The sequence below is a fragment of the Hemicordylus capensis genome, chromosome 15 (assembly GCF_027244095.1).
Source record: "Hemicordylus capensis ecotype Gifberg chromosome 15, rHemCap1.1.pri, whole genome shotgun sequence".
Classification (NCBI taxonomy): Eukaryota; Metazoa; Chordata; class Lepidosauria; order Squamata; family Cordylidae; genus Hemicordylus; species Hemicordylus capensis.
The window spans coordinates 13925738-13951222 of record NC_069671.1 but is presented as its reverse complement, the minus strand read 5'-3'; the positions used below and the strand labels follow the sequence as shown (position 1 = coordinate 13951222).

Here is a 25485-nt window from a genome sequence, read left to right as displayed (position 1 = left end):
ATTATTAGAGAGGAAAGATCAGCTACAGCCCTCAAATAATTTAGCATACATCAAAATAAATACTAGGGACCCCACAAGAGGAATGATCACTTTTTATATAGAGTATTTGGGAAATCCAACAGATTGTTCTGTCATCATATGAAATCTTCTCATCTTTTTTAGTTGTTTTGGGTCATGAAGTTTGACCTTATGCATGTTTCCTTGGAAATAAATTTTACTGTATTCAGTGGGCCTTACAGGAAAGTGTAAGGACTGCAGTCTTGGACTTCTTTTAAAGGAAGTAGCTTTCTGTCTAGAAAGGGACATGGTGGAGGTCGAATTTTATGCAGTTCTGTCATGGTTTGTTCTTTGAGTTGCTTCCCCAACATTATCTGTGAGTTCTTAGCAAATTTCTAAGGCTTCAGAAACTACTCTATTTTATGAGGTAGGGTAATTATTTGCTTTGCACTTTGTAAGGAGCATGCTAATGACGCTGGTGTAATTTTAAGAGGATTTGACAGCATAAAAATAGCAATACAAGAGAGGTTTATCTTCCTGAATAGGCAGCTTGACAGAGTAATCTTGTTAACTCTCGCAAATGCTGGAGGAGGGGAGGAAAAAGGAAGAAAACCCTGAGCAGAACGGTTGTTCACACGGCTTTTTTTGAACATCTGCTCTGTTGCACAACAAAGGTGTCCTTTAGAAGTTGCAGCAGCAGCCTGAGAATAACTTCACCATCCTTTCTTCCCACAGATCTGCTGTAATGTGTAAAGGTTTGCCCTCATGTTGGCAAGGCCAAACTGCACACACACGTCATGCTCACACCTACACCCGCCCCCCTACCCACGTGTGTATATACACAGATGTATATTTACCACTTGAGAATAGCATTTTGTGCATCCTCCGGCAAACTGAGCTCTTGTCCAGGAAAACTTCTGACATAACAAATCTGGCAGGCTTTAAGGTACAATAAGACTCTTCTTTAAAGTAGCAGCTTGAGGGAAGTGTGCGTCAGAATAAGCCCCTCAGTGTAAGCTACCTCACAGGGTTGGTATAAGGATAAGATATGTAAATAAACTATGAATGGGGAGGAGTTAAAATAATATATTTATATTTAAAAATTGGGGAGGGGACTTTATGTACCACCCTGAGCTCCTTGGAGGGAAAGCAGGGTAGGAAAGGTAAGCAATGTTAATAACAATACTAGTAAAGGTGAAGGTAAAAAGTGTGCAGTCGAGTCGGTGTCGACTCCTGGCGACCACAGAGCCCTACGGTTGTCTTTGGTAGAATACAGGAGGGGTTTACCATGGCCATCTCCCGAGCAGTATGAGATGATGCTTCCTATATCGCTGTTGCCCGATGTGGGTGTTTCCAGCGGGGATTCGAACCAGCATTGCAATCAATGGCTTGCTAATCAAGTCACTTCCCCGCTGCGCTAGTATAATGAAAGAAACCCCCTGAACAGCAAAGCGATGACATCATACAACCTCCTCCCCCCCATATGATCTGCTGAAATGGATTCTCCCAATCCCCTTCTGTGCCTCCTCTCCATAAGAAGAAAATGGATGGGGCGGGCCTCCCTCCTCTCCGGTTGGCTGCGCTGCGGGAGAGATCCTTGGCTGGCATTGGCCACTGCGGCAGCCAATGGGGAGGCGGGGTGGTGTTTGTTGGGGAGGCAAGCGGAGTCCTCCCCGGCCCCTCCCATTCGCTAATCCGCTCTTTCTCCCCCCCCTCCCCCCCCCGGGTCCCTGCCTGGAAGCCTCTTCCAACGCAAGGGCGGCGGGTCGGCCGCGCGCACGCGCACTGGAGGGGCCGGCCGGAGAGAAACGGTTGGGGCGGTTGGTGGGGCGCCCCTCCCCCAACGGCTCCCCCCCGCGGCGAAGTCAGGCGAGAGGAAGAAGGGAGGCGCTGCCGAAGCGGCCATGAAGGTGAGCCCCCCGGGAGAGGCTTGATTGGAGGGACACGAGGGCTGGGTGTGTTTTTTTAATGGGGGGGGGGCGGTGGTTTCCTGTGTGGGTCTCTATGACAAGCCGGTGGGGTGGGGTGGGGTGGGGGGAGAAGGGGCTCGGGACTCTGTGGCACTCCTTCTCTCGAAACCAAGTGCCCAGGAATGCTGTGGCCCCTGGAAGCCTGCCCAGCAGCAGCCTGTCTTGCTTAGGATGGCCCCAGGGTGGAAGAGGCGACGTGGTCGGGGCAGAGGCCGGGGCTTCTCCCCTCCCTCCCCTCCCCACTCCTCCTTCTCCTCTCTGGTCTCAGGGGGCTGAAGTTGTTCGACTGAAGGGGGTGGGACGGGGTGGGGGGAGCTCAGCCCAGACTGACAAGGAGCTGCCCGGCCCCGGCCCCACAGCTCTGCAGTGAAGAGTCGGCTCTCTTGGGCCTGCCCTCTGGTTTGGGGGTGGGGTGGCTGCTCCTATGGACAACCAAAAAAGGCCTTCAAGTGGTTCACATGGCAAAAGGAGTGAGATGGATGGTGGTTCCCTGTCCCAGAAGGGCCCCCATGCTATAACACACACACACACACACACACACACAGTGCCACAAAACCAGGGACACCACCGGGCTGCCCCCCCACCCCGCAGCAGCTACAGGTGAGACACTGATCTGAATAGGTGTAGGCGCTCTTGCCATCCCATCTGTGTGTGGGGGTGAGCGAGCGAGAGCGCACTTTTAAAAGATGCCCCGTTAGTAAAACCCCTCTGCAAAACTCTCCTTTCCCTTAAGGTCTTTGGCACAGCCCCTTCGCCCCAGTCTTCTGCTGTAATGCTGCGTATGAGCCCATGAAACCATTGCATATTTTCCCGGCAGTTTATACCTCCCTCCGTTGCCTACCCATGTCGATTTTTAGATTGTATGCACCTTTGGCATAAGAGGTCTGTATTCTTGTCCTTGGTAAGGCACGGTAATGTGGGTTGCTTTATATAAATATATTATTAAGTGTATACATGTCTGTGAGAGTATCTGCTATATATATTATTGAGTACTGTGCTGGTCTTTGACTGTAATAAAGATGATTGATTGATTGATATTATTGAGTATGTATGTGTGGATTTTATGCAAATGCAACAGTTTGATCAGCCAAATCTTGTCCAATTAAAAAAACACAACCCAAATATTTCTTGAACGAAGTGACAGTTCTAATCTTATGTATAATATAAAAAACAAAATTAGCCAACAAATGAAATGTACATGTGAGAAGATAATCGATAAGGAAAAATAATGCATGCTTCTTTCATTTTTACAATGCACGCCCATGTCATAGTAGGCATCATCTTAGAAGAAAATTCTGAGGGGGCGGGGAAGGAAGGCAGATAAGAAAAGGGGGAATATCTCTTCAAAAACAGTGTTTATCAACTGTGTCATTTACTTTACTATTTAAAAAGTGTTATTTTATATGCTCCGATTGTCCTTCATAACTTATAATAATTATGACCCAAGATCTTGGTCAACTGCAAGATTTAAAAGTCCTTGCATTTAGAATAAAACTTTAAAGTCTGCTACATGATTTAATCAGAAGTTTCAATTGATCATAATGTCTTTAGCCAGTTGATTAGGTAAATGTTTCGGCCTAAAATATATATGCAAATGCACATGTGGCTGAAGAGGAAAAGAACTCTTAAATGAGTGTGAAAAGGCCACTTTATGGTGGCACCAAAGATTGTGGGGTGAATTCCTCTCCCTGTTTCACCTCCTCTCTCTGTAGCTGGCTGGCACAGACTTGCTGAGTACTGATATCCCACCAGATTATGGGGATCAGTGTTCCCTGTAACAGGGATTCCCACATGTTGTTGACTATAATTCCCATAATCCTCAGCCAAAGGCCATTACAGTTGGAGATGCTGGGAGTTGTAGTCAACATCTGAGAATCCCTGTTAAAGGCAACACTGATGGGGATCAGGTGCCTGGGAATTGTCTGTTTATATCTGCAGATAACTGCAGCCCTGCTTGGTGAAGAGGTTGCAACTGCAGACTGGATCAAGGACATTCCTCCTATTCTGCTTTTTCTTCTTGGCCTTGAATGGCTCCTGTAACAATAGCCTGTAGGGCAGCTACCTTCCTTGACTGGACAGGAGGTTGCAGCACTGTATTGTCCTACGTGGCAGTGGACCTTTCATGGCTTGACTCTTCAAAAGGATTGTCTGGTTAGCATGCCACCCACTCCCTTTGGATTTAATTTTATGCATGGTAGGAGAAAGCACCCAAATGTTGCTAAAGAACAGGAGAACATGAAGTCCTTTGGGTAACTCAAGGATGGGAGTGACTCATCTTTGGGCCTGTGTCTGGGACTGAATCCTGGTTTCACCGGCCAGTGCTCCCAATTCCTGCACTTGCTGCCGTTCCTAATGCGATGCTCTTTGTTTTCCCCTGCATGCTTGCTAGTAACCCTGGCAAGAGTCTTCTTCATTTTTACTTCTGAAGGGGTTTTCAGTAAAAGATCATCTGTTGGAAGAGGACCAGTAAAACATGAGCTATGAGGTCACCCATTATTAAAATTCCTTAATGAATTAACAGGAACAGATGCAGCTGCCTACTACTGAGTCAAACCATTGGCTCATCTAGCTCAGTATTGTCCACACTGACTGGCAGCAGCTCACCAGGGTTTTGGGCAGAGAGAGGGGCCATTCCCAGCACTACCTGTGGGTTCCAGGAATTGAACCTGAGGCCTTCTGCATGGAAAGAGATATTCTACCACCATGCTACAGCCCTTCCCCATAGAACACATGATGCCATGGGTTTCTAGTTCCAATGCAAGCATCTTATTGGGGAGGAACAAGTACAGGAACAGCATGTCAGTATTCCTTAAGGCAAAAGTTCCCTCTGGGGATGTTGGCATGTGATCTTCTAATAATTGATCTTATTTATTAAGCACCTAAATAAAAGCTAGGCATTGTACAATCAGTGAAAAGGCAGCAGTGACCTACAATATAATAGGCTGTAGCTTCTGCTATTGTCTTGCCAGTAGCAGATGATCCCCTGCTGGATAAATATGTGTTCTGAGTGCAAGTCCTAGCTTGCAAGCAAACAGAAGGGGGGAAATGTGACGTGAAAAAACAAAGGGCTGTCTATACGAAGAGCTGGCCGTGCTGTGGTTTGTGCCACGGCCTTGGCTCCCCTCCCCACCTTGTGCTTCCAGACATTGACAGCAAGGCAGACTCTGGGCAGAGCCACAAGGTGCTCTGAGGTGCCTGCTGATTCCTCCCCTTCTGGCTTGCATTGGGCAACTGGCAGCTCCTTTGCACTCCCTGTGGTGCCTCTTCCCTTCTGTACTGCAGGTGCCGGGAGGCACATTGAGACTCCCTGGGGTTGCTGGCAGTATTCTTCCTACGGAATCTGAAATCTGGGAGAACAAGTATCTTGTCTTTGGATGGCTTGCTTGTGTGTCTGGTTTTTTTAAGCAGAGTTGATAACGATCACAAATGGTACAGGTTTTTGTAGAATATCTGCTTGTAGCATTCTCTCTCTGCCCTTTGGCATGTTAGCATTAGAGGGCTGATCCTACCCACTTGGAAGGTATAAGATTCCAAGGCACTTGCATTCAGTTGCTATGTAAATTGGGTGCTGTATCATTAAAATATAGATTGGTCTAATATGAACTGCGCAAGAGTTATGAAGTGTCCAGTTAAAACACATGCTTGGCATGATGTTCAAAGGTCCCTATACTAGAGTTCACTCTCAGATAACTTTAAGATGTATTCAGTTTCCTTCCTCTTGGCTGTAAGCCATGTTCTGTATGAATGTTGTATTTAACATTTTTGTCCCAGAAATGGGGGAAAAAAAATAACTTGGCCTTAAATATGTTGATTTAATCTCTCTTCCTAATTTTCAGCTCTGCAGCCTTTTGCGGACTCCATAAGAACAGCCCTGCTGGATCAGGCCCCAGGCCCGTCTAGTCCAGCATCCTGTTTCACACAGTGGCCCATCAGATGCCTCTGGGAAGCCCACAGGCAAGAGCTGAGGGCATGCCCTCTCTCCTACTGCTACTCCCCTGCAACTGGTATCCAGAGGCTCCTTGCCTCGGAGGCTGGAGGTGGCCTATAGACTAGTAGTCATTGATAGACCTGTCCTCCATGAACCTATCTAAACCTCTCTTAAAGTCACCCGGGCTGGTGGCTGTCACCCAATCTTGTGGGAGCGAATTCCATAGGTTAATTATGCATTGTGTGAAAAAGTACTTCCTTTTGTCAGCCCTATATGTCTTGGCAATCAGTTTCATGGGATGACCCCTGGTTCTAGTGTTATGTGAAAAGGAGAAAAATTTCTACCAACTTTCTCCACACCATACATTATTTTATAGACCTCTAGAAAAAAGACAACATAGGGGAGATATGATAAATTTAAAAGCTCCAGGTGTTGTAGCCTTACCTCGTAAGGCAGGTGCTTTAGGCTCCTCATTATCTTGGTTGCCCTCTTCTGCACCTTTTCCAGTTCTACAATGTCCTTCTTAAGGTATGGTAACCAGAATTGTACACAGTACTCCAAATGTGGCTGCACCAGAGTTTTGTATATGGGCACTGTATTTGCAGCCTTATTTTCAACCCCCTTCCTAATGATCCCTAGCATGGAATTGGCCTTTTTCACAGCTGTTGCACATTGAATTGACAGTTTCAATGAGCTGCCCACCACAACCCCAAGATCCCTCTCCTAGTCAGTCACCAACAGCTCAGACCCCATCAATGTATATATGAAGTTTGGTTTTTTTGCCCCAACAATATGCATCTCTTTACACTTGCTTACATTAAACCTCATTTGCCATTTTGTTGCTACCTCCCCCAGTTTGGAGAGATCCTTTTGGATCCCTAAGTGTACTAACAGTACACTGGGGTTTGTTTGCATATTTGTACACACACACACACAACCAGAATTGGAACCTTTCTGACAATTGGGTCAGGACTGGGAAAAACATACTTCATTCCTCTGTTCCAGTATGAAATCTTGGGTACCTGGTTGTTTCCCCCACCCCCAGCCCTGCAAAGTTGCACTGCTCTGCTGACTGCAGTCATCTCTCTCTTGCTTCCTATCAAAAATGTCTACCACTACATCTTTTAGATTTTATTTTTTTGTCTAGCACTGAGACTGTGTTGAGACTTCTCTCGATGCGTCCACTCTAGAAGAGCTTGTTTAAATGTGCACAGTAATTGCAGTAAAGCTTCACAGCTTGATTCACTTCTAGCGTTCTCCTGTGCAAACCTGCCTTAAAACAGTTGCTGCTAGTCTTAGCAAGTTGGTGCTCCTTTTTCTGGAGCTCTCGCTCCAGATTATGCCTTCAGTCTTGAATGTTGCCCTGGAGAGCGTGGGGCTGTCTGGATCTGCAGTGGAACAATAAATCTAACATGCCCTTCAGGAAGAATTTAGGGTAGGCACGTGCAGTGCAAAATTATCTTACCTGGAAAGAACAAAACGTTGATTGCCTTACTTGCTAGTTGTTTTGTTTAATTGTTCACATAAACATTCATTGACTAAAGCCAGAGGTTGCCAGTTTGAATCCCCGCTGGTATGTTTCCCAGACTATGGGAAACACCTCTATCGGGCAGCAGTGAAAAAGGAAGATGCTGAAAGGCATCATCTCATACTGCGGGGGAGATGGCAGTGGTAAATCCCTCCTGTATTCTACCAAAAGACAACCACAGGGGGATGTGGTCGCCAGGAGTCGACACCGATTTGAGGGCACACTTTAGGCATCAAAAGATGACCGAAATGTGGGCTGAATATCAAGCAGTATTGCCTCTGGGAACCAGATGGCACCCAGGGCTCTGGGACTGTCAAGTGTACAGTCTGGGCTCCTCTTTTGCTCTTTGCTGGAGGTAATCATCCGTTGTTTCCTGTCTAATTCTCTTGGAGGAAATGGCTACTATTTGAAATGTCCAGAATTCCAGACGTGTTTTGTGGAACATGCAAGTGAGCCCTTGAATTCTTGAGACATGAGCCTGACCAGACTCGTGTTGGATTAAGGAAGAGCGTATGATCTGGGAAGCTGGATGTGTGTAATTTGTTTGATAATTCAAGGACAGTTTTATGTAACTCTCTTTGTCTTCATGAAGAAAGACTGGTTATAAATTGAAAGTGGGAGTGTAAGGCAATGCAATGCGTACTGTTAGTTTTTGTGTTTCAGAAAACTGTTGTGCTTCAATAGGTTTCCTGTCTGAATGTTGCCCTGCTAGTTTCACGGTCTGCCGAGTGCCACTGAAACAGGCTTTCTCCCTCACCTGCAACCATTGCAGCAATTGTTCAGTTGCCAGCATTCTGGCAACTCATTCTGCACAGTGCTCCTGGGATTATTGCTACACGAACGTCGCACAGCACCTCTTCCAATAATTCTTTCTACAGAGCTGGAGCCCTTCTCCGTGGCCCTTTCCTGTGCAATTAGGGTGCACTTGTTGCTGATTTGTGGCAGGAGAGCCAGCTCCCTTTCTTTGAAGTACCATTTTTGTTGTAGGGATGCCAGGTTCAGCGCTCGGTGCTCAAGAGTTGACTTGCCAGGAAAGTTTTTTCCTCCACTCGCACATGACTGTGACTGCAAATGGTATTTTAATTTTTGTTTTGAAAATGACAAACGGGACACATCTATTCCCCTTGTGGGGGTGGCTCTTTTGCTCTTAGCTGCGATAAATCTAGATAGCTTGAGAGGAAGAATGTGTGTGGGTTTGTTTGTTTTAATTGCCTGGAAAGGCCCCGTATTCTGAACAGAAAGTTCCGAGCTGACCACAGATCTTGTGTGTGTGTGTGTCTGTTCCAGGCGGGCGCGACATCCATGTGGGCTTCCTGTTGTGGGTTGCTGAATGAAGTCATGGGGACAGGAGCAGTTCGTGGCCAGCAACCTGGATTTGGGGGTGCGGCGAACCCATTCAGATTTGCACCAAGTACAGACTTCACTGTGTACACATCGTCGGCCGCAGGAGGAGCTAATATAGTCTGCAAAGCCTGTGGTCTCTCGTTCTCAGTGTTCCGAAAACGGGTGAGTATATTGGGCTCTGAAGTTGGGGGGCCTTGATACATCTTCAGTCTACCCCTCCCCTCGTTCTGAATATCATTAGATTTAAGCCCTGCCTTTGATTCTGGAGCAAGGAGTTTCCTAGCTGCCTCTTTGACTGTGTGGAACATGTGAAGAAAGCCTGTTGGTAATTAGCGAGCCAGAGGACTGGGCATGATGAAGAAGGAAAGGCTGCCTGGTTCAGGAGTTGAGAGATCAGTGCAGCTGGCAGCTTAGTGTCACTACCCCCCTCCCCGGATATCAAAAGGCCCGTCGGGATATAGACTTAGCTCAGCTTTAATTGAAAACCTTAAACCACAGTCTGTCCCTGTGTTCTGATCCAGTCTGCCAAGTTGTTGTTGTTTTTATTCGATTTCTATATCACCCTTCCAAAAATGGCTCAGGGTGGTTTACACAGAAAAATAATAAACAACAGATGTATTTGTAGATAGCACACAAAGGAATGAGGGAGAGGCTGGTAGCTGGCTGGGCTGGTGACAGTGATGCAGAATTCTTCTGGTTTTGTTTTGGTGTGTGTTGTGCACATCCTTAGCACGTGTGTTGCGAGTGCAAGAAGGATTTCTGCTCGTTGTGTTCGGCCTTGTACGAGAACCTCCGAAGATGCTCCACCTGTCAGCTGCTGCAGGAGACGGCGTTCCAGCGGCCACAGCTGATGCGCTTGAAAGTCAAAGATTTGCGCCAGTACCTGGTTCTTAGGAACATCCCGACAGACACTTGTCGAGAAAAGGAAGATTTGGTGGACCTTATACTCAGCCATCATGGGTTGGCTTCTGAGGAGGATACAGACACTAGCAGCTTATATTCAACACGGTCACAGACTTCTGGTTTTTCTACACATCCCGTTTCTCTGTCAGGATCCATATCCTCCTCTCAGGGAGAACTTGTGAATAGGCACGAAAGCACCGGAAGCGAAATCCAGTTGCAGGTATGTTGGTAGGAGGTGGCTTGATTCTTCCTAGCCCTCTGGCCCTGGAGGGGATGGAAATGGAGCCCTTGGACACCTTTTCCTCTATGACTGGCAGCAGAGAGGGGGAAAGAGTAATGTTTGTCCTCTTGTACTTGTAGGGACCAAGTGAGAGGCTCTTGGCAGACCATGGTGAAGAGGAAAACACAGAAGAACAGGTAAGGAGGTACTTGCCTGATGAGATGAGACCAAGCAGTGCTCTCATGAAAGAAAATCCTTTTAATATTTCTTTGCCATTCTCATAGCTATTTAAGACTTGCAAAATGACAGTAAAAGAACCTGCAATCAAATGTCAGTATTGGCCTCAAATCACCAGATGCTGAAATAGGGCTTTTCCCTATGATGGGGGAGATGTGGGGGAGAAAACCTCCCTCCTTAAAGCCATCTGTCCCCCTTTCCCCATTTACTGGTTGTCCATCACAAATGTAATATTTACTGGGGACAGGAAAGCTTGCTGCCCCAAACATCCCCAGGCGCATGAGCGAATGTTCCATCTGCTGCCAGTACATTGTCAGTGTTTTGGAGGGGAAATGAGACTGACCCCTTTATCTTGGATTCTTCTCACTAGAGACCTCTTGTCCATATCTCCTCTGAAATACATGGAAGTGTCTGATTTGGACAGGCTTCCCTTAGGAAGAGAGTTGTACAGAGCTTAGACGTAACTGATGGGCAGTGGACTTGGGCCAGGCCAAAGAAACTTCTGATGCTGTCATTTCACATTCTGGTTTGCTTTTCTTTCACTGGGTGGGTGGAATCTGATGCCGGCCTTCCTCTGAAGCTCTGAATGGGTAGGCAGCGGGCTTCACCGTCTGCTTGCTTTCCCCCATGCCCCTTTTTTGCCTACTTCCTATGTGTGTATTCCCAGGTGGCCTTTAAATAGTTCCCAATCTGTGGTACTCCAGAAGTTAGTGGATTACAACTCCCATCATCCCCAGACACAAATTGTAGCTGGAGATGATAGTACATCTGGAGTACCACAGGTTGGGAACCCCCGGCAGACTACCCACAGCCCCTTCATTAGGCTGTTTAACAAGTCAATGGCATTTGCTAATAGTAGATGACTGTGTGTGAATTCCAGACCCCGGGGCAGTCCAGAAAGCGTGCAAGGGCTTCACTCTCTGATATTTCAAGCCTGGATGATATCGAACAGCTAAGTGTGCGCCAGCTGAAGGAAATCCTCGCTCGTAACTTTGTCAACTACTCGGGATGCTGTGAAAAATGGGAGCTGGTGGAGAAAGTGAGCAGGCTGTACAGGGAGACGGAGGCGAACCACAGGGCACGTAGGTGTACAGACTTTCGACTTACTTGCTTACAGCAGAAAGCTTGTTGGGGGAGAGCATCTCTGGGTCTGACCATCCTTAGCCATTTTCTCAGTGATAAAAAGTGAGAACTCGGTTTGAAACAGGCAGACAGTTGTGCCAGCTTCCCCATCCAATATAACCAAGCCCATGACAGTTCTGGATTGAATCGGCTTCCATCCTGGCATGAATCCCCCTCTAACATCAGCTCTCTTCCTTCCTGGTAGAAGGGGAGAAGACCCAGCTGACTGACGAAGATGACAACCTCTGCAGGATCTGCATGGATGCTGTGATTGACTGCGTGCTCTTGGAGTGTGGCCACATGGTCACCTGCACCAAATGCGGCAAGCGCATGAGCGAGTGTCCCATCTGCCGCCAGTACGTCGTCAGAGCCGTGCACGTGTTCAAGTCGTGAGCGGCCGAAACCGAAGCCGGAAGCTCCATGGGGTGAGTGCAGGCCATGGCAGGGAAGCGTGGAGGCTGCACGGTAGACCTCAGTGCTGACTAATTCATAGCAACCTGAACAGAAGCTTAGGAGCTTGACTGGTGTACTTCTGCTTGGCAGTCAAATGCCTTGTTAAGGATAGAGCTGTGTTATCTGGATAAATCCAGACACTGGTTGAGTCAAATCAGCAGCAGACTTAGTCGTCCTTATTGCTCTCTTCTGAAAAATACATCTGTAGCCACATCAGCCAGTGGAAGGAAAGGTCAAGGGATGGGGTGACCTTTCCAAAAAGCAGAGGGAGCAGAGCCAGGGGTTGAGAGCCAGGTACTCTCAGATGGAATCGTCTGCTGCAGTCCCTTAATGGAATGTAACTGGATGGTATAAAATGCAAATGGGGCACCCAGAGCCTACTCCCAGTGGAGTGGCTGCATTCAGGTAGCGAGGGCTTTTGTACCAACCCGTCAGTTACTCATTCCACATTGGTCCTGTTTCACTTGAAGTTACGGTAGGCCTCAGTCATGTTATCTAAAAGCCACCTGATAGTTTAGAACCATTTTGTGATGGAGAAGAATTAATTTTTGAGGTGTCCTTGTTTCTGAGTCCCTTTGGTCAGATTCAGGCATGTCATACCACAAATTTCCTCCCAACGATTTTAACCAAATGTGAGGGTTATACTGGGGGTCTCCATCTCACTGAGGAAAAAATGAATTCCACACGGAACTAAAGCTTCATCCGCTGCTGAACAGAAAACACCTTCAGTGCTTTCTTTCAGAATGCCATTGTTCAACTTGCTAGAAGGCTTTCTTGTCAAAGCACTGCGAGCATGACTGGAAGTGCAGAACTGGCTGGAGTCCAGCTGTTTGAGGGTAGTCCCTTGGCCGCTGTATTAGCTGCTCTTGAAAGCCTTGTTCTGAAAAGCAGCAGAAGGGCAGGAAATGTATGCGCCTTGCTATTCTGACTGCGGCTGCAGAGAGAGCTAAATCATTACAGCTCCAGAACCTTTATTTAGTCCCTTGGACCTGGAGCTCCAAGGAGGAGGCATTGGAAGTGAGTGTGATTGTTGCAGCCTCTTCCTGAAGTATCCCATCTGCTTAGTCTGCAAGATCTTCCTTTATTGCACAGTGGGCAGGCATGAAGGCTTTGCATCTGACTAAATCTGCTTCCCCAAAGCTGTGGGCACAAGAGGGATTGGTCGTGCTTGTGGAAATAAGTAGCAAGGGAGGTTTTGAAGTGGGGCTGGGGGGTAGGTGGGCTAGAGGGGAATGCTTGGGAGCTTGACACTGTTGAGCCTTCATTTGAGATGGCAAGTATGTGACTTTACTACTGAAGCACTGACTTATTTTTCAGAAGGGAGCAAGACATTATGGCTTTATTTTTAGAAAGATCTTTTTCAAAAGGTGCAGAAAATCAAACGACCAGAGTCCTTGTTCAGGGGGTATATGCATAATGAGAATGTAGCATATCCATAATGTTCTGAACAATGGCTGTTGATGTAATAAACATTTGTTAACCAGTTTCAGCTCTCTTCTGTTTCCCTTCTGTCTGAAGCAGCCTAAAGAAAGCTACAGTTTAAAAGAAAAATCTTCCACAGCAAGTGGGGGGATAAGAACTGTTGATTCTTCGCCATCTTGGATCTGCTGCCCAAAGAAAGTGTGAGGAGCCAGTGAGGCCAACACTGTGCGGTGTTAAGTTGTATCCACACTACAGCTGGGACAAGCCCTGCAATTTGACAGTCAATCTGCTTTCAAGTTGTGCGCATACCAGATAGTTATAACATCCCTTTCCTTACTTCTCTGGCAGCAGCCAGCCCGTCAATAAAGACCACACACACTGGTGCTGGAGCTTAAACCAAATTGCAGAACCTGCCTTGGTTGCCTTCTTGCAAGCAGTCACAAAAATGAACTGAACTAGGTAGTACAGGTGGTTTCGGTATTTGCCGTTTCACACATCCACGGTTTAAGAAAGCACCAGATTCAGTACGCACAGTAGGGTGACTTGCGTATCTGCAGTTTTGAATTTGAACTTGACACTTTGAAATGAAGTCTGGAACTCTCCTGTGTGTTCACTTTATTAGATCTGAATTGGATGGGTAGTCCAGATCTGAAGTGGCCATGGAATAGTGCTGTGCTCCACCCTTATTTCTGAGTTTCCCCGACTCTGGAACCTCACCCCGATTCCCATAGTTGCAATGCCTCATTTGCAGTCGTCAGCTAGGAATGGAACCCCCTCCATTAATTAACAAAGTCCACTTGTATCTCAGTTCTGCTCCTTGGTGCAGGCTCCTTTTTAAGGTTTCTCCCACAGAGCAAAGTGGATTAGGTTACACTGACTACCTTAATTTACACGCGGTGTGAGCCCAAGTTGGTCATCCAAGGCAGAAGTGGCACCTATAGCAAGGAGGTGTGCACCTGGACCACTTCAGTAAGGCACTTCTCAAAAGCAGCCCTCAAGTCAGTCGGGTCAGTAACAAGACAAAAACCCCACAGCTCAGCTTTTCATTTTTGTACAATCATTTATACAAATTGAACAGAGGTAAAACTGTCAGGAAGGGGAGTTTATGGAAGAGAGAACACCACTTTACAACAATGGCACTTATGTATGCTGAATTCTGTGTAAAAAGAGTCTGAAATTAACCACACTGAACCTTAAGAACTGAACTTGCTTTAAAAAAAAAGTAAACTCAAGCTCCTTGACTTGTGGTATTATAAATGGGTCTTGTACACAAAGTACAAGAACCACCACGGCTGAATTGCAATGTCTTTCCCATGTGCTCAAGCTGCATTTGTAAATTTCAAGATCTTATACAAGTTGAACTTGGCAACACGCTAGTTTGTGAACTTTATATTACACCTTCCTTCCATGACATGCTTCCAGTGCTTCCCGAAGATACAAAGCAGGATTATAAGAACTTCCTTTAAAACATGCTTTTTCATTTTAAAGTCTTAACCTACTTCCCCCCCCCTCACTTGGAGAACAGCTGTCAATGAGTCATTTCTCTATGCTGTGACAGGTTAAAGTTCTTTCCTACCTTAAGATAAAACTTGGCAACCTGAAAACAAACAAACACTTGCAATGCATTCAAAAGGTTTGCATAAATAATTTTAAACAATTTGTACAAAAATAGTTCTGCATAATGAATGATGTAAAAAAACAAAAACAAAAGCTCAAACGTAGAAATGCAGTGGCCCCATGTTAATGACACCAAAATTAAACATTGCTTTGATATCGGCCCAAACATTTAAAAAAGATTTACACGTGTACCAGCTGCGGTACTATTAAATAGGTGCACCCCAGTCTCCTCCTCCAGGTGTGAGCAATCCTTATGACAAGAGGAAGAAAGATGATCCACGATAGGCTAAAATGGTTTGTAGGTACAAATGGACTCCTCTACAATCCAAACTGACAGTTGGGTATCAGCACTTCCATAACAGCCAATGAAGTTCTGTGCCCTGGGAGTCCTTTTTCTCTCTTCCTTTCTGCTCGTTACAAGCTTGTCCTTGTAAACACTAACTCACTTTCTGTAGGAGCTTCTCTTCCACCTGACTAAACTGAATGCTCACCGACATCTCTGCTATGAACTGCTCACAGCCTTCCTTGGTCACCTGCTTGCAGTACCTCAGATCAATCTGGCAGATACTCCCGCAGCGCTTGAAGTAAGAGAGGCACTGGCCGGTTACCTTGTTGCAGTCTGTTGAGGAGAGACAAAAAGGGTGATTGACAAGGCAGTCCATTCTCACAGCTGCTGCCAGAAATTCAGTCTTCTGTAAGGCCAAAATCACCCACCCAGCCTCTGGTGGAATTCCTACTTTGCAGGGTGACCCTCTTTCCAACTGCTTCCTGTAAGGCCGAGCAATTCTGTAGGGCCTGAAGCTCATTCAGTCGCAGCCCATCTCTAGGGGCTCTATGTCACTCCTGGGCCAGTGGTCTCCCCAAGCGGGACATATGCCCAGAAGAAGCGGAGGAGGGCAAGACCAAGAACCCCCAAAAGGGATTCTTGGCAAAGCCTCAACCTGTTCAGAAGGTGAGGCACTGGGGGAAACACCCAATTGGTACTGGAAGCTCAGGCTGCATTCGGGACCATCTTAAGGGGCTGAGCTTCAACCTTGCATCCTGGGGAGTTTAATTCCAAGGCATGGAAGAGGCTATTGTCCTCTTGTTAAAGAAGATTTCAGCTGCCTTTGCAAGGCCTCTAAAGTTGGACGGCTGGCCCTGTCCAACCACCACCACCACCACCACCTTCCCCAAATACCTCGCAGAATGACTTCTGTGAGAGAATCCCGGGTTGTGGTTCCCACAGCTGTCAGCAGGTTGACGGACTGATCTGTCATGTGGTTGCAGTAGCTGAGGTTGAGCTTGGACAGCAGAGGCATGTGCCTGATGATCAGGCGCAGGGAAGCATCGGTGATGTCCAAGCCGGACAGGTGCAGCTCGGTGATATTCCGCAGTTTGCTCCGGTTGTCAATCTGGCCTGTGCAGCAAGGGGGGGGGGGCGGGGTTTGTAATTCTGTCTCTCCAGCGACACTTTTAGCAGTCAAGACCAAGTGAAAGAAAACTTCCTGGGCCCTTGGAGGAAGTTTAAGGAGATTTTGCAGTGGCTCTGGTGTTCAGGCTACAAGCCAAGAGGGGGCCGAATACACTCCATGTGCGTGAAAGTGTTGGAAAAGTTGCCCTACACATGGAAAGCCAATGCCAGGGAGGAGGCTGCTTTTACTTTTTATTTTTTAAAAAATCTGAAGGTAGGAAGGAGCCCTTGCCTGTGTACCTTCTGAGCTGGTGCAGGCCTTAGCAAGGGTGCGAGTCCCACAGCAGCCCTCCCACTGTTTTTGGCCTACAACTCGCCTCATCTCCGAGTCACAGTGGCCAGGAGCCAGGGATGATGGGAACTGTAGGCCCCAAACAGCTGGAGGGCCACAGTGGGACACCCCTGTGTTCGAGGGACAGTCCCCCTTGTCCTCTCTTCAGCAGCTCCCAGACAAATCTCAAAAGGCTGCTGGGAACAGATGGAGGAGGACATCTTTGTAAGCGCTATCAGCAGAAAGTAATTATTTTGCAAACATAATATTGGAGACTCCTATCAGTCCTCTGGCTCAGCATCTCCTCTCCCCTCCATTTTCGAAGAGGGGGAAAACACACCTTTCAGCAAGTCTAGATCCTAGCAGCAGCAGAGCAATTCATCTGAACACACCCACTCGCACCCACAGGCCCTGCATTCTGCTCCGATACATAGGAAGCTGCCATATACTGAGTCAGACCATAGGTCCATCTCACTCAGTTTTGTCTACACAGACTGGCAGCGGCTTCTCCAAAGTTGCAGGTAGGAATCTCTCTCAGCCCTATCTGGGAGATGTTGCCAGGGAGGGAACTTGGAGCCTAGATGCTCTTCCCAGAGCGGCCCCACCCCCTAAGGGAAATATCTTTCAGTGCTCACACTTCTAGTCTCCCTTTTGTATGCAACCAGGGTGGTCCCTGCTTAGCTTAAGGGGACAAGTCACCCAACCAGAGTTCCTCCAGACGCTGCTGAACTACAACGCCCACAAATTGTAGCTGGGAATCATGGGCATTGTAGTTCAGCAACAGCTGGAGGAACCCTGGTTGGGAACCGCTGCCAGATGCAATGCCCCTTCTGTTCTTGGATGGAACGCAAACACACGCAGCCCCAAGTGCAAGGCCCTTCTTGATCTCCAGGAAGTGGACTTGGGCCTGAGCCAAATGAGAGGATCTACCTGGTCTGTTGTCAGTTGGTGGTGACAAAAGGTCTCTCATCTGTGCGTCTTTTAAGCCTTCTACCCACTGGACATCCAGCGTTCGGAGGAGCGGACAACTGGAACTGCAGAGAGCAGAAACGGCAATCCACGAGCACCCTGACAGGATTAGATCTCGGAGGCCTGGTGAGGGAAGAGAGGAAAACATCGTAAGCTCAGGGCAGAGGGAGTGGAGACTTTAGAATGGCGTCTGCTTTCCTAGCAGAAGCGAACAGGCCTACTCAAGGCATTGGGATCTCCTTCTCAGGAATGAAGAGGTGGTGAAGGAGAGCTGGCATCCCAAATGTGAACTGGCCTTATTGTTCCAACCGAGCCATGTGGCTTGTGAAATGGCCAAAACAAGCAGACTGGAATTACTCCAGTTCCGTTGAACAAGCCAGCGCCAAAGTGGCACTTCAACAATCTTTTCTGGACAACTAAGGCCAAGTATTATGGTAATGATAGGCCAAAACAGAGGCCTTCTCCAGGAGAGCCACAGAATTACTGCGCTGCTGCTGGTACCCACAGCACAGTCTGGCTGGCTATGCTCTATGGCAAAACTTGTGGATAGGAGCCCAGATACAGCCATCCTCCCTGGCAGTGGAAACTGCTCTTGGGCTTGGAGGCTGAGGATGCCGCCACACCTTGGGCGTTCGTGAGGCAGAGCGTCAAGAAGGGATGGACTAACTGGTCTTCCTCAGGCCCCATTCCAGACCAGGCCCTCTCGAAAGAGCCCCCTCTCCCTCAGCCTGCCCCGCCCCATCACACTTCCCAGGCCAGGCACAGCATGTACGTACCTGGGAGCCTGTTGATGAGCCAGCTCAGCTGCTTCTTCGATATGTTTGTCCAGCTCAGATCAAGCAGGACCGGCTGCCTCCTAATAATACCACTGAGCATGAGGGGAGTGATGGATTTACAATGGTTTAGGTCTATTTTTGTCCACAGTCTTTTATCACAGCACCTAGACCAGAGCAGGCAGGCAGGTCAGGAAAAGGCTGGTCTGCCCTTGGGACAGAGGAACACACACACGAACACACACACACACGAACACACACACGAACACACACACACACCCTTTAAAGACTCAGATCCATGGGGACTAGAACCTTGGAACTAAAAAGGCCCAAGTTTCTTATTAGGAAGCAAGTTATCCTAACTGCTGTGCTGCACCATCTGTTCCAGTTGACAGCTTACACATGGCTACCCAAAACTGGCTTCGACCTGTAGAAAACACCTCGTGTGAACGGAGTCCGTAACTCCTCCCCAAGATGCCCAGGGAACATTTGTGGCCAAGTGCTTTCAGCCACTCCAAGCCTAATGCTCCAGAAGCAGAATCCTGCCGGCTTTCAGGAAGTAAAGAGAGCAGGGAGTTCTGAGAGGTTCCCCAGAAGAACCAACTAGTACATCACACATGTACATTAGAAGGGCCATGAGATCTAGAAACTCTCAAAGCCAAGATCCTCAGGATTTTTACTTTTTAAGAACACATTTATATCCCACTCTTCCTCCAGAACGGTGTGCATGGTTATGTTTATGCCGGATTCTGCGGGGAGCAGTGACATCTGGGCCTGTTCTACCCACCGCCCCCCCTGCATGCCCCTTACCATCTGTTCCAGGTCTTGCAGACCCTCATACAGACACACAGTTCACTGTGGCTGAGGTAGCTGAAGACGGCCATCCAGACCTCCCTCTGCATCACATGAGCAGCCCCGTCATCCAGGGGGAGCGAGTCCGGAGGGGGGCTGATGGGGGGTGGCCGGACGACGTGGCGTTCCATCTGGATGCACTTGGGGGGCGAGAGGGAGGGGGGAGGCCGTGTGATCGCCCGGGGGGTGCTGCTGCTGCGCAGGCTGGAGAAGAGCTGGTGCCGGAGCTCTCGGGGGGTCCCGTTCAAGCTCTTGCTGAAGCGGTGGGGCCGCTCGGGGTAGAGGACCCGCTTGGGCTCCTCGTTCTCGCTCTCCGGCTCCGACTTGATGGGCTGGTGGTTCTCGTTGGCCAGGCTGTTCTCCGTCTTCTGGATCTCCTGGTTGAGCTCTTTGCTCAGCTCCTTGCTCAGCTCCTTGTTGGGAAGGCGGGGTTTGCGCCTCAACTTGCACTTCTTCTTGTCTCGGGCCTCGGCGCCCTCCGAGCTGGGCCCGGCGGTGGGCGAGCTGGAACGCGACTGGTCGCTCTCCTTGCTCTTGGGGGGCTCCTCCGGCAGGTCCTCCTCGGGTTCCTGCTTGAAATGCCGCAGAGGCTTGCCCATGGCACTTTGGTCATCTGGGGTCTTCCAGGATCGCCTCTGGAAAGGGAAAGTTTGGGGCTCACTAGGGAAACAATCACCAGAGACTGGGGGGCTGGGGGTGGACCCGTAGTCCTAGGCACACTACTGACGAGAACTGGTTTCAAGGGCAATTTCCTCTGCACAGGGAATCCTGGGACTTGTAGTTCTGCAAGGAGAACCGGGCTCTCAAACAGAACATTCTCAGCCTTCCAAAAAAACTACAATTCCCAGGTTTCCTTCCAGGCAACCATGTAAGTTGTTAAATTGGGGCTGGGATGATGGGAATTGTAGTTTAACAATAGCTGGAGAGCCCCAGGTTGGCCACTCTTGGTCCAACTAGTCCAGCACCCAGTTCCCAAACATCAGCCAGATGCTCGCAGCCGTCCTCCACCCCCTATTATTGGGAGGTATAGTGCCCCGGGACATGGAGGCTCCAGTTAGCTATTACGGCTCACCACCATCACCTTGCATTATATGGACCAGGCTTGAGCTCAACTTTAGATTTCAGGTGTGTCCACACAAGAGCAGGAATCAAACCAGAGAGAGGTGATCCCCTCCCCCACCTCACTTATGCAGATTCATAACGTGCCGTCTCTGGAAGGATCAGGGTGCAATTTATAGGGGAAAGGGGGTCAGGGGAGAAGAAACCCACACAGATTAAGGTGCCAATGAAGTACCTTCTTCCTGAACAGCTTCTCTTCTTTGGCCAGTTTTAGCTGTGGTCAGAAAAGGCAGGGAAAGATACAAAGGAAAACCGGTTTTATTCATGGGGCAAACATCCTGCAGACTTTTTTTGGTGTTTAAACGGACACCAGTTAGCATTCTATAAAAACAGGCTGTAGTTGGGCATGCTGTTAAGCTGCTTAAACGGAATTCAAGGGGACGCAAATATGACAGTATGCCGATCTAGGGATATGCACAGAACTGGCAGGGGGTGGATACCTTTAAGAGCTGGGAAGGGTGTTCTTACCCCCCCCGCTGCGTTTCCCCTGCTGGCGCTGCAGTTTAAAAGGGTCCAGTGGGGCAGCAGCGCACCTCCGACGCCCCGTTGCTTCGGACCAGAAGTCACACTTCCCGTAATCTGCACTTCTGGTCCGACAAGGCAACAGGGTGGCAGGGAGGCGTGCTAATGCCCCGCCGGACCCTTTTAAACTGCAGCACTGGTGGGGGAAACGTGGCGGGAGGGGTAAGAGCACCCTCCCCGGCCCTTAAAAGGTATCCCCCCATCATCTTCGAATCAGCTCAAATGCCAGTCCACAGAACCGGTTCGGCGCTCCTAGCATGGAGTGCCGAATGGTTCCATGCACATCCCTCTGCAGAACGGCAGAGACCAGGGATTCCCAAGCTGTGACACTCCAGATGTTGTTGAACGCCCATCACTCCCAGCCACCATAAATGGTAGCTGGGGTTGATGGGCAGTTTTAGTTCAGCAACACATCTGGAGTAACAGGTCGGGAAGCCCTGGCATAGATCTCCGTCTGCCAGTAAGCAGACCCCACCAGGCTGAAGTTGGCTCACCTCTGAGCCAATGAATCCATGGTGAGATCTCTCAGGCCACAAATCCTAGCCACCCTGCCATCCCAGTACTTCATATTCATAAATAGTTAAGCAAGATTGTGAATGTACTAATGGGAAGAGTGGAAGGGAGGCAGACACAGAGAAAGAGAAAGAGAGAGAGAGGACAAGAAACGGCAGGGACTCAACTAGAGAACACTGACATGGGTAAATCTTTTGTGTTCTGTTCCGATGCACCCCATTTGGTGTGTTCAGCTTGCAAGCCCTACATACAAGTCTTTGGGTGGAACACGCAGAGCACCTTCAAGGAGGAAACAGCTACTCGAAAAGGAAAGAGGAGGGTGCTAGCTGGCCCCAGACAGCTCTCCAGTGTCCTCTAGTGGCAGAAATAGGAAGGAAACGTTGCCTGGAAACTGGCCGTGATCTTCAAGAACGGACTGGGAGGTTTTCCACCTATTGTGGGTCTCCCTAGTACTAGAAACTGAACCCAAAGCAGAGGCAGACGCAGCCCATGACTGGCTCATTTGCCGAGTGGAGATGTGAACCCAGCTCTCCCTGGTCCTAGTTCGACACTAACCACCACACCACACCGACCCTTCAGTCTCACAGCGACACTTCCTCATCTTACCCGTTTTCTCATGGTAGGTTCCTGGGGCTTCTCAAATTTCCTTTTCCGCCGAACCTCGTCAGACTTTCTCCGCAACAGAGGATCGAGGGGGGGCTTTTTGGGATGTTCATCGGATTTCTTCCGGGGTGGCTCCTCACACTCCACTTTCCGCTTGGGGGTATCCGGGACGACCTCCTTGTTCTCTCGGTTGATCTTCTGCTCCTTGAGCAGCGAGCCGGGGAGGTTGGACGCGTATTTGAACCCGGGGCCGCGCTTTTGCTTGTACGCCAAAGAGAGACAAAGCACACAAGCAAACTTTATATCCTATGCCTTTCCACGGCAGCTTTCAGGCACCAGCAGAAGCTCACCCGCTGCCTCTGACCAGAGCCCTTATTAGGGGGCTGCACTTGTGTTACATTAACTGTGGCCTTGTGGTTCCTCCATGAAGCCTGGGCTGTGCAAAACATTTCCCACAGGGATTTCATTTTTAATTAAGCCCAGAAAGGCCACCAACACTCAGCTCTACCCACCGACTCATTTTTTACACTGGGAGAGAAGGGGGCAGCTGAGGGAGTGAGACGTCCTGGGAGTGCTTCCAGGTCACGCAAGGGCCCCACTTGAACTGGAGGCCTGGCCAACCCCTGGAACAGGAGGTAGAATGGATTCTTCCACTTCAGACTGCAGGTGGAAAGTCCCATTTTTAAACACTTCCCTATTTGGGGCAAAGACTCTGGGCAAGGAGAAAAACTAGCCAAGCAGGCCGCAGAGGCTAGATGAGTGCTTCTCTCTTTGCTGGGCTAGTTTTCTACTTGCATCTTCAGACAGGAGGTCATTCAAAAAGGCCAACTCATCTGGAGCGGCACAATCCACTCAACTTCGTTCCACTAAAAGCATAGACCTAGAAAACACCAGCTGCCTAAGACTGTACAGCCTAGAACAGGCCTTGACAACTTCTCACTGGTGAGAACTCCCCCAAAGCTTAGGAACCAGGCAATGCACTTGACAAAATGACAGGACTTCATGAGGGACGATGGGGAGGCTAAAACGGGCTTCTCTTTATCCCCTTAACAAACTAAATGGGGAGAGAAACGGGGCTGCCTGGGACAAATTTTATGAAACGCAGCTCCACTTCTGAATATCCCAGTCCACATCGAATACGCCCAGCTAAATTTCTAGGCTCCCTGAATCCTCTGCATCATGGAAAGCTCCATATCAGATGCACAGGGGCTCCCTGACCATCAAAACCAATGCAGATGGCCACCCAAGGCGTAGGCAAATTTATGGAGGACAGGCCTATCAATGGCTACTAGTCTGGGGTCTATGGGTCACCTCCAGCCTTAGGGGCAAGATGCCTCTCAATACCAGTTGCAGGGGAGTAACTGTAGGAGAGAGGGCACGCCCTCACCTCTTGCCTGTGGGCTTCCCAGAGGCATCTGGTGGGCCATTGTGGGAAACAGGATGCTGGACTAGATAGGCTTCCTTGGGCCTGATCCAGCAGGGCTGTTCTTATGTTAGAAGGAGCTCTGTGAGCAGAGGAAGTCTGTAAATATTGGTGGAATTTAGGGCTCCATTTACACAAAACCATGCAGTGCTAAGGAGCTGCTGAGTGCTAGTAAGCTGCGGACTTCTGGGAGCAACCCAAATAACGAAGGGAAAAGATTCAGCCGCCACCCACACCCCAGAGGCGGAAGATTGCAGCAGCCGCTCTCTCTCACTGCACACATTCCGGGGCAACTCACTTTCCCAGTTTTCCCAGCATGGTTGCACTTGGGACATTCCCAGCAGTTTGGCAGCTCATCGTTCACCACGCCGTCCGACTCCCTCACCTGATGGGGAAAGACACACAAGCGATGGAGGGACAGGCTGCTGGCCTTCTGCTGTTGCTTGGTTTCCAAGCATCTTTGCAAATAAATCAAAAGTTCTTCAACAAGGATGCTCGGACAAGTTAGGCAAACATATTTGCAGAGTTAATTCTGCTTCTTGTAGTCACGAACAGGGCGCTGCGACCCAACCACGGCCGCTGAAGAGACAAGTCTCACTCCACGCCCCTTCTGACTTTTGATATATCACCAAATATTGTCCCCAAATGCTCTAAAAGGCATGAGGACTAGAAACTTGTCAAAATATTTTTCTTAAAGAAAGCCAGTTTTTCTGGAGCTGAATTCTGTGCCCAACATCAAATTTGGTGGGCTTTGCTGTGATTCGACAGAACTGCTAGCCCCCTCTCTCTGCTATTATTTTATATCCAGCCTCTCTTGCATCAGGAACAGATCCCTGATGTCACAGAATGGCAGAGAAAGACCAAGCAATCACAAGCTTGTAGTACTTTCAATATCCAGAGCAGCATTATTGAATTATACCCTCCTGTTCTTCCATGATGGGACCCAAGGCAGCCTACGTGGGCTTCCCAGACAGTCTCCCATCCAGCTCAGCTGTCAGCATGGTGGCCAACAGGAAGGCCTCCTTTCTGCCATGGAAGAGGAAGGCCTCGAGCTCTCAAATGAAGGAAGAGCCAGAGAGGCCACGGGGCTAGAAGGCAGCCAGCTGGCCTGAGGCTCAGCTGGGGAGGGGAGGGGAAAGCTGCTCCTTGGAACAAAGAGGCGCCCAATGAGAGACTGAAGCCGTTTCCTCCCTCCCTTGGGGTGAAGATTCAGATACTGAGCACATGAGGGCAATTACACACAGCCTACTGGCAGGCAGGTCCAGGATCCTGCCACAAATGTTCCCATCTGGCAGGTGTCAAGTATAAGCAGCTCTGGACGATGGTCCGCGCCATGAGACAGAAGTGCAACCAACACCTACATGCCCCATGACTTAGTTCACTTCTAGATCTTGCCTTTCCTCCAGGATGGCCAGGCACTGACCAGACCTAGCCTGGGTTAGCTTCAGCCTGGTGGCTCATCATAGGCTTTTGAGCCCAGCCTTACAAAAACGTGGAGGGAGACAGATGTTGGCCTGAGCATCCGGAGCCGGCTGTGGATGCAGAAGGCACCAGGCTGAACACCCCCCTGGCATCTCCAGATGGAGGAAGAGGCAGCAGCTGATGGGGAAGACCTCCGAGGGGGGCACTGCAGAGTCCCTGCTAGTTGGAGGAGACTCCTGGGTGGGACAGCCCAAGGGCCTCATTCAGCAGCCTCATATGGGACCTTCATCTCCCCAAGGGTCCCCACCCGTCCCCACTGGCCCTTACTTTAAGGCATCCTGGGTGTATGATTTCGTTGCAGATGGAGCACTCCATCAGCATGAGATTAAACTTGCCCTCCTCCTCTTCCACCGTGTCTTCCTTCCCTGCTTCTCCGCACACCAGGCACACAGCGGTATGGGGCAGCACCGGCTACACATGGGCAAAAGGAGAAGAGAAGGGTCAGGAGATGGGGAGCAATGGATCAATGCAGCCAAGGGCCCAGCCCAGCCCACCCCACCCCTCGGGCCCTTTCCACAGCTGGTTCTGTGCAAGGCTTTATACCACTTTCACTCCAAACAGGAGGTGGGGGAACCTCTCAACTCAAGTGCATTTAGGATTTCGGGCTTAGGCAGTTTGTTTTAACCACAGGTGATCAAAAAACCAACCCACCCCGTATGCAACCAAAGAGGCTACAAGTACCGGAGTCACTAACAGAAGCTTCGTGGCCATAAAACAGCAGCTTCTAAAGGGATGTGATGCATTGAGAAAAGGTTCATTACCCC

The 25485-nt window shown here is 49.1% G+C and overlaps 2 protein-coding genes across 12 annotated transcripts in view; one reads left to right on the top strand and one right to left on the bottom strand.

Annotated features, from left to right (window-relative positions):
- Positions 1 to 1660: 1660 nt before the first annotated feature.
- Positions 1661 to 13525, top strand: RNF34 (ring finger protein 34). Of its 5 annotated transcripts, none has more exons than XM_053280179.1 (8): positions 1678 to 1907; positions 5804 to 5921; positions 8711 to 8929; positions 9498 to 9890; positions 10031 to 10087; positions 11008 to 11209; positions 11455 to 11674; positions 13221 to 13525. In XM_053280179.1, exons 2-7 carry the CDS (start codon positions 5901 to 5903, stop codon positions 11640 to 11642), a joined length of 1080 nt encoding a protein of 359 aa, XP_053136154.1. In that variant the 5' UTR covers positions 1678 to 1907; positions 5804 to 5900; the 3' UTR covers positions 11643 to 11674; positions 13221 to 13525. The 5 variants fall into 5 exon arrangements, with proteins under 5 accessions (XP_053136155.1, XP_053136154.1, XP_053136153.1 ...); XM_053280178.1 differs by having other exon boundaries at positions 1679 to 1907; positions 13224 to 13525; XM_053280180.1 differs by lacking the exon at positions 13221 to 13525 and having other exon boundaries at positions 1661 to 1907; positions 11458 to 13187.
- A 639-nt stretch (positions 13526 to 14164) lies between these two features.
- The window catches only part of KDM2B (lysine demethylase 2B), a 69385-nt gene continuing 58064 nt past the window's right edge, over positions 14165 to 25485 (bottom strand). For 6 of the 7 annotated variants that reach the window (XM_053280168.1, XM_053280170.1, XM_053280173.1 and 3 more), the window contains 9 exons: positions 24989 to 25132; positions 23538 to 23624; positions 21820 to 22086; positions 20354 to 20392; positions 19018 to 19694; positions 18211 to 18374; positions 17396 to 17557; positions 15922 to 16140; positions 14165 to 15360 (listed from right to left, as the gene is read on the bottom strand). In XM_053280168.1, the coding sequence (XP_053136143.1) occupies positions 15179 to 15360; positions 15922 to 16140; positions 17396 to 17557; positions 18211 to 18374; positions 19018 to 19694; positions 20354 to 20392; positions 21820 to 22086; positions 23538 to 23624; positions 24989 to 25132 (1941 nt within the window). In that variant the 3' untranslated portion in view covers positions 14165 to 15178. The remainder of the gene's footprint in view (positions 15361 to 15921; positions 16141 to 17395; positions 17558 to 18210; positions 18375 to 19017; positions 19695 to 20353; positions 20393 to 21819; positions 22087 to 23537; positions 23625 to 24988; positions 25133 to 25485) is intronic. The other variant, XM_053280169.1, reaches the window with a different exon arrangement.

Bases quoted from the DNA above. Each gene is read 5' to 3' on its own strand.
- RNF34 (XM_053280179.1), top strand. From the start codon at position 5,901: ATGCCTCTGGGAAGCCCACAG. The intron at 5,922-8,710 runs GCAAGAGCTGAG...TGTCTGTTCCAG, and splicing joins TGCCTCTGGGAAGCCCACAG to GCGGGCGCGACATCCATGTG. The intron at 10,088-11,007 runs GTAAGGAGGTAC...TGTGAATTCCAG, and splicing joins AGGAAAACACAGAAGAACAG to ACCCCGGGGCAGTCCAGAAA.